Source organism: Neomonachus schauinslandi, chromosome 3 (assembly GCF_002201575.2).
Source record: "Neomonachus schauinslandi chromosome 3, ASM220157v2, whole genome shotgun sequence".
Lineage (NCBI taxonomy): Eukaryota > Metazoa > Chordata > Mammalia > Carnivora > Phocidae > Neomonachus > Neomonachus schauinslandi.
In genome coordinates, this window is record NC_058405.1 from 2,671,148 (window position 1) to 2,683,507 (window position 12,360).

Sequence of the window (12,360 nt, forward strand, 5' to 3'; positions counted from 1 at the left end):
GGGGGGGGGGGGGGGGGGGGGGGGGGGGGGGGGGGGGGGGGGGGGGCTGCTGACTTTCTGCCTGTCAGCAGGCAGTGTCATTTGCCATGAACCTGTAATGAGATGATCCGCCCCAGGATGGCCCTGCCGTCGGTGCAGAAGGGCAGGCGTGCTGCTCTGGGTTGCACACCGCTGGTCAGCAGGTGGCCCTCGGAGACTTGCCTTCTGGCACATCACACCGACTCTCAGCATCTCGGCAGGACGCCTGCCTCCAACCCCTGCCAGCCCTGGTGGCCCCGTCTCAGCACCCCTTCCCCTCCGGATCATTTGGGGAGACACTGGGGCTTTGCTGGACAGGCAGGGGGCCCTGGCTTTGGGTGCGGCTCCGTGTGAGGGAGAAGCCAGCGGTCCGGTGTAGGCCCGGGCCGGCTTTCTCGGCACGCTGCTCTCTCCAGGGCCAGACACAGGGGGCAGCCGGCCCGCCCCAAAGTGAGGATGCAGCCTGGCCTATGTCAGGGCTGTTTGAGAATGTTTGGGAATTGGGGTAGACATTGTTTGTGTTTCTTTGGTCATTTGGCTGAAAACAGTGAATTATTGGCAAATGACACGTTTTAAATAAATACATATGTGTAGGTAACATGCCTTCAGTCCATGCTCCTAAGACTCACAGACCAAAGGTTCTTTATTTCTTTTTTGTCAGGGATCCCCTTCTACCCAAGTAGGATGAGCCCGTGACCCTGCCTCTGAATTACGTGCATGGAGTAAAATTCAAAGGTTTGCCTGGAAACCAGGCTGTTGTGCACCTCCCAGAGCAGAAGGGCACTGCCCTTGGATCCCGTGGGGCCTGGGCCCCTCACTCCTTTGTGCAAGCCAGTGTCTCCATCCGGCCTGGCTTCAGCCACACGTGCATTCGGGGTCCGCTTCCATTGTCCCTCTGGGGTTGCCGTGCGGTGTGGTTGGTGGGCGCGTCCTGGCACGAGAGATAACCCGCGTCTCTCTTTCCGTCTTCCCGGCCAGGGCGGGAGCAGTTCCACGGCCTGGGGTCCATGTACTGCCGGGGCGCGGTCGCGGTCATCCTCACCTACGACGTGAACCACCCGCAGAGCCTGCTGGAGCTGGAGGACAGGTTCCTGGGTCTTACAGACACGGCCAGCACGGACTGCCTGTTCGCCATCGTGGGGAACAAGGTGGACCTCGTCGAGGCTGGGGCCGCAGAGAGCCGGGAGAAGGAAGGGCACGGCCCCGGGACGGCGGGCGGTGGCGGCGGCGGATCGCCCGAAGTGCCCAAGCCGGTGCGGCTGGAGGACGCGGTGGCACTTTACAACAAGATCCTCAAGTACAAGATGCTGGACGAGAAGGATGTGCCGGCCGCTGAGCAGATGTGCTTCGAGACCAGCGCAAAGACCGGGTACAACGTGGACCTGCTGTTCGAGACCTTGTTCGACATGGTGGTGCCCGTGATCCTGCGGCAGCGAGCCCAGGGGCCGCCGCAGACCGTGGACGTCAGCAGCTGCAAGACACCCAGACGGACCAGATCCGGGTGCTGCTCCTGACTCAGGGACCCTGAGCCCCAGGGTCCACGGCGGGCCGGGGCTGACCCAGTGGGAGCGCGGAGTCGTGTAGCCGGGCTGCACACGCAGGGGGACGTCCAGGGGCAACAACAGCAGGGTGTTTGGCGGTCCACGGGCACGGCTCCTCTGTCTGCATCACCGTGGGGGACGTGAGGGCCAGGTGAATCGCCTGCAGAAAACACTCTTCCGAGCCACGACTCCCAGGGACCCTTGTGCGGTGCTGCTCCTTTCCTAACATCCTGGCCTCGCTGAAGCCTGTGGCCGGGCTCCGCGGCACCTGGCGTGCGTGGGCACCTGCCCCGCTTCCGTGTTTTCGCAGACATTTTCTTCACTGTGGTCTCTCCTTGGTCCTACCGCTTGGCACTCGTGTGTTGATGTGTCACCATGATTCTTGGCTTGTTAATTTATACGGAATCCAGAATCACCGCTTTTATACCGGTTGCAGCCGTGTGAGTTACGCACATTATTAAAAAGGATTATGAGGAGACCCTTGGTGTGGAGACTGTTGATTTTGACCTTATTTTCACCCCTGGTGGACCCCTTGCTGGGGGCGCCTGGGAGGTGGCTGGGAGCTTAAGGTACTTCTGTCTTTAAAGCTACAATGAATCCTTAGACATTTCAGAACATTTGGATTTGTCCATTTGCCGTTGTCTCGATGAAATGAGCTCCAGGAACAGAAATCTAGAAGGTCTGTCTCTGCTCAGGTGTGTTTGGGGTCACGCAGGCAGTTACTCACCCAGAAGCCCCCTTTCTGGGGGTTGGTGGGTGGGCTGCTTTGTCACAAGCAGATTCTAAGACGAGGCTGCGAGGCAACAGTTTTTCTGAGAAATTTAAGGGGTATCTCAGCCAACGTCGGCGGCTGGAACAAAATGCAGGCCGGGCACATCTCTCTCGAGCAGCTCTGGAGGCTGGAAGCGGAGGTCTGGGGGCTGGCAGATCCGATTTCCGTCCGGGCCCAAGCCCTTCCCCTGGCAGACACCACCTTCCTACTGTGTCCACATGTTGGGCGGAGCGGGCTCTGGTCTCTCGCTCCTTGCAAGGCCACTAATCCCATCGCGAGGACTCCACCCCATGACCTCCCAAAGGCCCCACCTACAAATATGGTCCCACTGGGGGTCTGGGCTTCCACAGACGGATTTGCAGGGAGACAAGTGTTCAGTCCATAACAGAGGGCACCGTGAGGCCGAGGCTAGTAAGAAAGCAGTGTGTTTCGTGAGTTGTTACTGTGGGGGGATGGGGAGGTGTGCAGTGATTGTGTTGAGGGCCCATGGCCTGTTTGGGGGTCCCCCCAGGCCGGCCTCTGCTCCTGTGCGGTGCACATTCTCCAGGTGCGAGCGTGAGCCAGCCTGCAGGACGGGGCGAGGCGCAGCCTCCTGTCTCTGCCTGGGGCTCCCCACTCGGACGCCCCGTTGCCCAAGCCCATCCAGAGGCCTCAGACTTCAGTCCAGAGCGGGGCCCATTGGAGAGTGAAAATGAATCTGTGCATCAAGCTGGTTTAAAGATACCTTGGCCAGTGCCCGGCCTGTGAAACCTGCCGCCAGCCAGTGAGGCCCTGGGATGGGTGTCTGCAGCCTCTGCAGGAGACGGTGCCCCGCTGTACGGTTCGTGCAGGAAGGCAGGGCTGGCTGAGTTCTCACGGCCTTTTCCCCTGAGCGTTCTCTGCTTCTCTTGCCCATCTGCTCCGAGCACCTCCAGCTTGTGTCCCTGAGGGGCCGCATGTTCTGGGGGGTTGCCCGGGGACGGCACGTTCTCCATCAACCGCATGGAAGCATTTCCTTGATCGTTGTCCTAACAATAGACGTCACGCTGGGCTGTGTCTCAAGTGGATCTCCTACGCCAGCCGGGTTCTTTGGCCCCAGCCTGCTCGTGGGGTCCTAGCTCTGACCGAGTGGGCCCGCCAGGAGCCAGGTCAGCGCTGGGGAAGCGTCAGGTCGCGCGGGTGGGTGAGCCAGCTGGCGGAGACACACGGGATTTCTTGGCTGGATGTGGGTTTGAGCTGGCGACCTCGAACGTTCCTTCTTTTCTTTTTTTTTTTTAAAGATTATTTATTTATTTATATTTATTTAAATATTCTTTATTTAAATAAAATATTTATTTATTTAAATAAAATATTTATTTATTTAAATAATCTTTATTTAAATAAAGATTATTTATTTACTTGACAGAGAAAGACACAGCAAGAGAGGGAACACAAACGGGGAGTGGGAGAGGGAGAAGCAGACTCCCCGCCGAGCAGGGAGCCCGATGCGGGACTCGATCCCGGGACTCCAGGATCATGACCTGAGCTGAAGGCAGCCGCTTAACCAACTGAGCCACCCAGGCGCCCCGTTCCTTCTTTTCTTCTGCACAAACATGACTGCTCGGCTAACCTGGTCTCAGAGCCGCCACTGCGGATTTTCTCCCCGGGCTCCACTGTCCTTGCACGATGGAAACCTCCTCAATGGCATCTCTTCCTTGGATGTTTCCAGGTGCCCTGAGGCGGCGTGCAGGGCAGGGATGGTTCAGGAACGGCAGGGATGGTTCGGGCTGGGAATGTTGTAACCCGGGTGCTTGGAGCCCTGTTTCCCCCTCGTCCCAGGCTGCAAGGCTGGCTTCTTAAAAGTACAACTTTGTCGTTTCTGAACTTGGTTTCGACAGAGCTGCCTGTGTGCCAGGAAAACCCGCACCTGGGTGTCCAGCAAACCCTCCACACAGCACCCGGTTTCCCCACAGACCCCACTCGGCTTCACGCACCTCGTTCCGTGCGCTGACGTGTCCTCCCTCGCGAGGTCAGGTTGGCTGTGCACCTGCAGCCCACGACCAGAGGGGTGCCCCGTGGGTCCCCGCATTGGGTTGTTTGCACCGGGAAGGCCTAGAAGCAGCGTCTGGGGGCTGATCGTCTGGGCGAGGCGAGCAGGGTGGGTTGGCCTGGGGAGGGGACACCGTCAGCCCCAGGACACAGTGTGTGTGCATCTCCCGGGGCACTTCCCACCCTCCTCCCTTGGCCTCACCCTCTGGTGGCCTCACTTGCATGCTGACACCTCTGTGGGGGGTGGGGGTTCCTGTGCCTGGGGCAGGGAGGGCAGTGCGGGGACGGGGGAGACCCCCCGAGTCCCCATAATCCGGGTGCAAGAATCCCCTTTCCAAAAGCTCTGCAGTAACCCTGCCTTCTCCTAAGTGTAGAATTAGGGGCAAGTCAGCTCCGGGAAGGACATGGGTCCCCCCCGTCCCAGCACGGAGAGGCTGGATCCTGACCCCTGTGCTCAGGTGGCCCCTGGAAGTAGCTGGAATGAGGCCAGTTTATGTCATCACACGAGTCCCACCTCTGGAGCTGGCCTCCCCCCAGCTGCCCTTCGCTCCTGAACTCGAGCTGTGGAAGGGAGGCAAGGCTCAGTCTGCAGATGGGGAGGGCGTCAGGAGCCACTGGGGGCTCTAACCCGCTAGGGGGGATGTGGGTCCCCAGCGCCGAGTCCGTCCTGGCATCACACCCAAGCCAAGCTGCAGTCTTCAGGGCTGGGACACACTTTGAGGCTGCCCCTTGATCGTGGGGACTGGAGTCCAGAATAAACAGCTGCTTCCGTGAGTTTTCTTGGGGGCGGGCGGTGCTGGGCATCTTTCAAATCCTGGCCTCAAGCCTCGCGTTCCATGGTGGTGGTGGGGGGGGGGGGGGCTGCTATGGCTGTTGCTATGGAAACCATCTGCGTACAGGTGTAGCCCATGGCACCTTACATTAGCTTTGCTGCTTTTCCACTACCCCCACCTGGGACGTGCTCACCTGGGAGCGCACCTCCACCTGGGATCCTGCTTACCTGGGAGCACACCTCCACCTGGGATGCCGCTCAGCCCGCGCACCTGGGAGCGCAAGGGACCGAACAGTCCCAGACAACTCCTGACCATGAGGGGCAAGAGCTGGTGGAGGGAAACGTCCCTTTTTTGCGCCTTAGCTGCACAAGCCGAGGCTCATTCTGTGGCTTTCCTCGGTGGGTGCCCACAGGACGGAGCCCTAAATTCCCCTTGGCGGTAACCCCCTTAGGAAGGTGTCCTCTTTCCTGGGTTCACTCTGCCAGGCCCCCTCCATTCCCTGATTGGGACTCATATCCCCGAATAACCCTCCTGTGCAGAGTCCTTGTCCTGGTCAGCTTCTGGGGGAGTGTCAATCAAGGTGTTTGCTGGTATATTTCAAATGACATCATCAGATGGAAAACTTACTTTATGATGTGGAAATTGTTCTTAGAAAAGTTTACTATGAGATTGAATTTTAAAGGGTAACAATAAATTCTGAGCTGGGCTCCCAAGACCAGCCAGGTTCCAGAGAAACTGAAACCAGAAATGTGCATGGAGGTTTCTTGGAAATATGGAGAGCTGCTCTGGGGTTCTGGGTGAGAACTGAGTGACTTTGCAAGTGCGTCTCCGCAGGGACCATCCTCCCAACGCCCACGAGTGGTGGCTGGGGTGTCTGAACACACACGGCTCCCTGAGAAGTGAACGGCAGGCCACAGACTTGGGTTCAGGTCTGTGGGAACTTGGGAAAGCGCAGCAGGGGGGCCTGGCTCACCCACGGCAGGCTCGAGGGCCCAAATGCAGTGCGGGGTCGGGGGGAGGGCTCGTGCCGGCCACCTGTGCTCTCCGGACACGAATGAAGGCAGCCAGCCACTCGGGGTATAAAAAGCTCAAAACCAACTTTTATTCTGTGGTCATTACAGAGGTTAGATTAAGTCATAGGCATACAAGTCACCAAGGACAGAGGGTCAATCCCCGGGGCCACCTGGGGCCGAGGATTCTCGAGTGCGCCGCCCGGTGGCGTGGCTGACATCAGGTGCTGAGAAGGTCTCCGCTTCTGGTGGTCTGTAAGGACGTGGAGGGAGGGGAGCTCGTGCGGACGATCTAAGGCTTTTAAAACAAAAGGCACCCCTGGCCTTCCTGAGGGGATTCAAATTCACATCGGTGGTCTTTGGGAGAAAACAGAGCTGCCCGCAGAGTGGCCGGAGACCGGCCGTGGGGACCGCAGCAGGGAGTTCAGGCTTCCCTTGTCTACACCACCCTGTTAAGTGGGTCCAGTATGCGGGTCGGCGGCGGGGCGCTCAGAAGCAGAGTGACTGTACAGCGCAGATGAAGAAGGTGGTGACGCCTAGCACGCGATGTATGGCTGGACACGGGTGCTGGGGCAGGGGCCAGCCCCCCACGGCGGGGAGGGGGGCCAGCACCTGCGCGCGGCGAGGGGCTACTCGGTAGAAGCACCAGTGCTGAATTCCTTTGGAAGCCTTCCCATTGGGTTTTTAAAGAAAAGAACAAGATCCGTCTGGGGGCGTCCTCTGAGGTAACGAGTTAAGAGCAAGCACCAAAGTGGCCCCCGGGCTGAGCGTGGCCCTGGAGAGAAGCGCGTCCGGCCCCTCACAGGTTCTTCATGCACACCTGGCAGCGGCTGATGTGCGTCCGGATGAGCCCCGCCTTGAGCGTGTCAGCGGACGGCGCGCCCTGGAAGCTCCGCTCGGGGATGGTGGTGAGCCAGAAGCTGTACTTGTTGGCATAGTAGTGGCAGGTCCCGCGGCCCCCGTTGCACTCGATGAAGGGCGTGGCACGGAAGTCCTCCAGGCAGCTGCCCGGCGACACCAGCGACTGGCCGCCGCCCTCGTCACCGGCGGCTGTGTGCTGTGCGGGGGACACGGGGCAGGGCTGTGAGTGCGCCCCTGGGACAGCCCGGGGCCTCGGACGCACCCCAGCTCCGGAGCATCTGCCCTGGTCTACACAGCCCGCCGCGCCGCACTCTTCAGTGCTAGGAGCGCGGCGGGGTGGAGCCCGCAGACGGCAGCCCGGGGAGCACGCGGCAGGTGCGGGTCCAGGGCCATGAGCCCACGCCTATGATGTGCGGCTAAGTGACAACCTGAACAGAAGCGGGTTATGGCCAGTGGACGCGGCGGACTTCATCTGGGGGGAAATACCGTCTCCCGCATCACCCACTCAAAGAAAGGGGTGTTTGCCTGGCGGGAGAGATACCAGAATATGACCTTTTTTTTTAAAGGAAAAATACAGTCAGCGTGTGGGTCAGCCTGGCAGGTCGGTGAGGTAGAAATAAGGAGCAAAGACAGCGGCCCCTCCAGCCCCTCCGCGGCTTGTGCGCATGCAGAGGGCGTGGGAGCGGTTTGGAGAACCCCCCTTGCTGACCCCCCTTGCTGACTTGTTGCTAACCATCCTGTGACTCGTGTGGCCATTATTGCTCCCATCAGAGGGCGCCTGAGCTGAGGGTGAGGCTGTTGCCGGGAGGCGGGCCTGGCGTCACAGGGACCCTTTCTCTGGGTCTCATGAATGGCATAGCTCTGGTTTGGGCCCACTGGAGGCTCATGTAGACATGCGCCGTGTGGCTCGAGGCGCGGGCTGTTTGCAATGGGAGGGGGCTCGCTGCAGGCTGTGGGGGCAAGGAAGGCTGTCCTGGGACGCGCTGGGCAGGGAGCCTCTCTACACAAAACCACGGCAACAGAAAGCCTTGGAGTGTCCCGCTCACAGTAGGCAGGGGCCCCCCAGCCCAGAGCCGCCGTGCTCCACTTGGGTGAGCAGCGCCGCCCGCCACACAAGGTGTGAAGGAGCCGAGGCCATGCGGGGAAGGAGGGAGCCGTCGGGCGGCGGTCAGGACGAACACCCTGCGGGGGAGCCTCAGACCTGGGACCACTTCACTCCTCTGCAAGGGGGCAGCTCAGTTTTCATATTTGAATTTCCAATGCAGGTTAAAAGATCTGAGGACCACAGCTTATTCCGCGGGCCTGGAGGCTCCCCGATGGTCACGTGCAACCAAAAGGGGTTTTTCTGTCTGTCCTCAAAGGTCACCTTACAGGGTCATGGACTTTCCTTTCTCCCTACCATGGCGGAGTAAGCAGGAAAACTTGAGGGCTGCCATCAGGGTAGCCCAGTTTATCCTGGTTATGGCCTGCACAAAGGCCTGGTGGCAAATTAATGGGCCCCTTCTGGGTGGGGGCACCCATGCCGAACATGGCTCAGTTAGCAAAGTGCAGGCAAAAGCACAGGCTGTATTCCAGCTCACATCCCCTGGGCCAGGTGCCCTTGTGCAGTGCACAACCTGAACAACTGTCCTGTGTGGCTATTCTTACAAAGGCAGCTGTTCTTGCTTCCCCAGGCAGGGTGTGGTTGGCGAGAGGAACTAGATTTTCACCCAGTTCCACACTCAGAGAGAAAGTGGGGAAGGACCACATACCATGAGGAAGGAGTATCCAATCCACAGACTCCGCCATCCAGCTGGGCAGTGGGGGATGGAGACATCTTGGCTGTGCACCGCGATGGCGACGGCTGGGGCCTCGCACACGGAGCAGCGACTGATGTAGGGCCTGATGTCGTCCTCGGCCACGGGCATCATGGGCAGCGGGGCGGTGGTGGACAGCCAGTAGGACTTGTCGTTCCGACTAGCGTAGTAGCACACATCCCCGGGGTTGCAGTATAGGAAGGGCATGGTGCTGAACCGAGCCAGGCAGGAGCCCGCCAGCCCTGCGGAGAGGGGTCACCGCTGAGTGGGGCGGGCGCTGCTCCCCCGGCCTGGCCAGGCCCTGGGGCCCCTGGCGGGGCTCAGACCTGCACCGGGGACCGGGACCAAGCCAGGGTTCTGCAGTTCCTTATTTCGGAGCAGACCCCGCTGGTGTTTCAGCCCTGTCCTTCCAGAAGTTCTCACGCAGGCCTCTGCGCCGGGCCGGGTTGTCAGGGAGCGGGTCTTTATGAACGAGCACCCCGTGGTGGGGGTCTTAACGCACCAGCCCCATGATGGGATCCCAGACGAGGGCCTGGCTTAGCCCACCCTGAGGGTCCCTCCCAAAAGGGCCGCTGGCCGCACCCACCCCCGGGAACCTTCACCGCCTGGGGTACAGGGCAGGCCAGAGCGAGGACTGAGCAGAGCCGGCTGCTGGGCTCCCAGGCACGGCCCGAGCCTAGAGCCCATGGGGAGGCACCCGCAAGCTGGCCCAGCGCTGCGGCCTAGGCCCCGTCCTCGCTTCGCCTTGGCCCCGTTGTCGTTTCCGTTAGACTTAGTCTGCAGGCAGGATGCGTCGACAGGAATGTGCACAGACCACTGGGTTCGGCCTGATGGGTTCCCCACCACCGTCCCGCCACAGATCCACAGACTCAGGCACCCTCCCCGCACAGCCCTGCTTCTAGCTGGGGCTTGCCGCATGCCTTCTGTGTGCCCGGAAGTCATTTTAATTCCTTCTGGCGACCAGGCTCACTTACATACAGATGTGCACACACATCCGTATCTGCTCTCCTAGGGCTTCTGCGTGAGGCCCGGCCTGGCCCCAGCCTGCTTTCAGAGCCTGCCGGAGCCGCTGGTGGCCTCAGGGGGAGTGTGGCCAGCCCCGGGCGGGGGGCCGGCCCCAGGTGGGCGCGCTGGAGCCCAAGGAGGCTGCTGCCACGCACTCTCTGTGGCCCTGACCTGAGGTTTAGAGGTTTCAAAGGCCATTTTAGTGTTTTCTGCAGCCCCAGGGTGTGGACGGCCCGGTGCCCCCCCCCCCCCCCGAGCCGGCCCCCCTGAGCGCCTGCACGAACCTCGCTGGGGCTCAGCGGCGCCACCTACCCAGGTCCTGGTTGTGGGCTTTCTCCTGGCCTTCGAAGTACAGCAGGCTGTACCCGCTCCAGAGCTTGTTCATGCCCACGGGGCACATGGGCTCCTGGTCCGTCTGACTGTGCTTCACCAGCAAGTAGCCGATGCTGACGCTGCGGCCGGGCATGCCCGGCAGGCCGGGGGACCCTGGGCGGCCCGGCTCCCCTAGAACCGAGAGACAGTGGCCGCCTTTCAGCTGCCGCGTGGACTTTGGCGTGTGGCTGACATGCTTGCCTCTTGAGGCCTCTGTCCGCTCTCTCCCCGAAGCCTGGCCCTCACTGGCTCTGCCCCTTGCAGGCCGAGAGCCTCCTGCAGATGACCTGATCCACCAGGGTCCTGAACCAGGGGCCAGGGGTTGCAACACCCGGAGGCAGAAGGGCCCCCACCCAACACACGGGCCTCCTCTGCCCCGAGAGCCAGGCCCCCCTGGCTGGACCTCCCGGGACAGGCAGCTCTCTACACACGTGGGCACTCATCCTGCCATGATACCTGCCCAGGGGCGATTCTGTCCCCAGAGCACAGCAGAATGTCCAATCTGCCTCCAGCAGGACGTCCCTTCAAACGTTCAGAATCCGCGGTCCTGGTTGACCCTGGCTTTCTGTACCCTTCTCCTCCGCGGACGCCCTCACTTGTCATCACTTCCTCATGGGACGTCCCCGCCCCCACCCCCCTCGGCCTGTCCTCTCTGCTTGTCTCGGTGCTCGTTCCTCCCTCCCCGAATACCACAGTCCGTTCGTCATCCACCACTCACCTTCCTGGCCCACCGGCCCCTGCTGTCCCGTGGGCCCCTGGTCTCCTCGGAATCCAGGAATAGCAGACACACCACCTCTGCCCCGGGGCCCTGCCTTCCCGGGAGCTCCGCGGAAACCTGCCAAGCCACAGAAATGAGTGTGACTAGCAGGGACGAGTGACGATGCTCGGCATCACTGCTGCCGAACAAAGGCTTTTCAGCCAGAAAACTGAAGTGAAAACAAAGCAAACAGGAGAAAGAGCCTTTCCCTGGCTGCTCTGCAGCAGGGCTCCCACCTGGTTCTCCTGGGGGGCCCTGGGGCCCCATCTCTCCCTGTGCCCCCGGGGGGCCTCTCCTTCCCTGCGGACCCACTGGCCCCGGCTGGATGGCAATCTTCTGGGGGATTCCTGCAATCCCAGGGGATCCCATGGAACCGGGGGCACCTGGAAAGGGAAAAGAAAGCCCAGTTGGCACAGGAGAACCCCTGGGCTTTCTTGCTTTGACCTGTATTCCATTGTTTTATCCGTTGAATCCAATGGTGGAGCTTTCTGGAACCGTCTTGCTCTCCAGAGACGAGATGGATACTACCCATCTGAGAGGTCGCTCAGCCCTTTTGGCAATTCGTGTCATTTACCACATCCCAGTGGGGGTGATGGCAGGTCCCCATGACCGAGGGAGCCCTTAGAGGGGTCCCCAAGCCTGAGGGGCAGGGACAGTCCCAAGGCCCACCCCTGGTGGCAGCTCACTGGAGACGGGCTCTGCAGGTGTATGAATGGCCACTTACCTGGGAGTCCTCGGTCTCCCTTGGGTCCCTTGGGGCCTCGGTCGCCCACATTCCCGGTGACGCCTGTGTTTCCTATGAATCCTGGCTCCCCTCTGGGCCCTTCAAGGTAAGCAGGACACGGAGGACTCACCTGTCTGGCTGGGGGCTCCAGCCATCTCTGACCGGTGCCGCCAGCCTCCCTAAGACGAGGAGCCCTAGGGCGGCGCTGTTACCTTTCTCTCCCGGGAGACCGAACACGCCGGGCTGGCCTTGGGGCCCAGGGTCCCCGCCCCATCCTTTGGTCCCGGGGTTTCCTGGAGCTCCTGGGTTCCCCACATCTCCTTTGCCTCCAGGAAGAGCGGCAGGCCCAGGCGGCCCGGGGGGACCTCGATAACCTATTGACGTGCATCACAAGAAAGACGTTACACGGGAGGAAGGCGCGGGCTCGGCCACGCGGCCCCAGGATGCGCTGCAGGAGGCGCTCAGGGGACCAGGCGCAAGGTCACCTGTTAGGGGGAGTCTGGCCAGTCTAACACCGGACGACTTTCTTCATATATGTACGTTAAAACTTAGCACGTTAACCATTTCTCAGTGTGTGGTTCAGGGGCACTGAGTACATCCACCGTGCTGAGTGGCCATCACCACCTTGCACTGCAGAACTTTCTCGTCTTCCCAAACTGAAGCTCCGTCCCCAGGAGTCAGCGACTCTCCACCAGCTCCCCCAGCCCCGGCACGCTTCCTCCCT

At 61.0% G+C, this 12,360-nt stretch overlaps 2 protein-coding genes across 2 annotated transcripts in view; one reads left to right on the forward strand and one right to left on the reverse strand.

Annotated features, from left to right (window-relative positions):
* The window catches only part of RAB20 (RAB20, member RAS oncogene family), a 27,211-nt gene extending 24,580 nt beyond the window's left edge, over positions 1-2,631 (forward strand). Inside the window, exon 2 of the mRNA XM_021695984.1 lies at positions 997-2,631. Coding sequence (XP_021551659.1) covers positions 997-1,532 — 536 coding nt within the window. The 3' untranslated portion in view covers positions 1,533-2,631. The remainder of the gene's footprint in view (positions 1-996) is intronic.
* A 3,573-nt stretch (positions 2,632-6,204) lies between these two features.
* The window catches only part of COL4A2 (collagen type IV alpha 2 chain), a 164,990-nt gene continuing 158,834 nt past the window's right edge, over positions 6,205-12,360 (reverse strand). The window contains exons 41-47 of the mRNA XM_021696009.1: positions 11,849-12,010; positions 11,637-11,735; positions 11,149-11,295; positions 10,874-10,990; positions 10,096-10,287; positions 8,734-9,020; positions 6,205-7,178 (exon numbers count right to left, since the gene is read on the reverse strand). Coding sequence (XP_021551684.1) covers positions 6,921-7,178; positions 8,734-9,020; positions 10,096-10,287; positions 10,874-10,990; positions 11,149-11,295; positions 11,637-11,735; positions 11,849-12,010 — 1,262 coding nt within the window. The 3' untranslated portion in view covers positions 6,205-6,920. The remainder of the gene's footprint in view (positions 7,179-8,733; positions 9,021-10,095; positions 10,288-10,873; positions 10,991-11,148; positions 11,296-11,636; positions 11,736-11,848; positions 12,011-12,360) is intronic.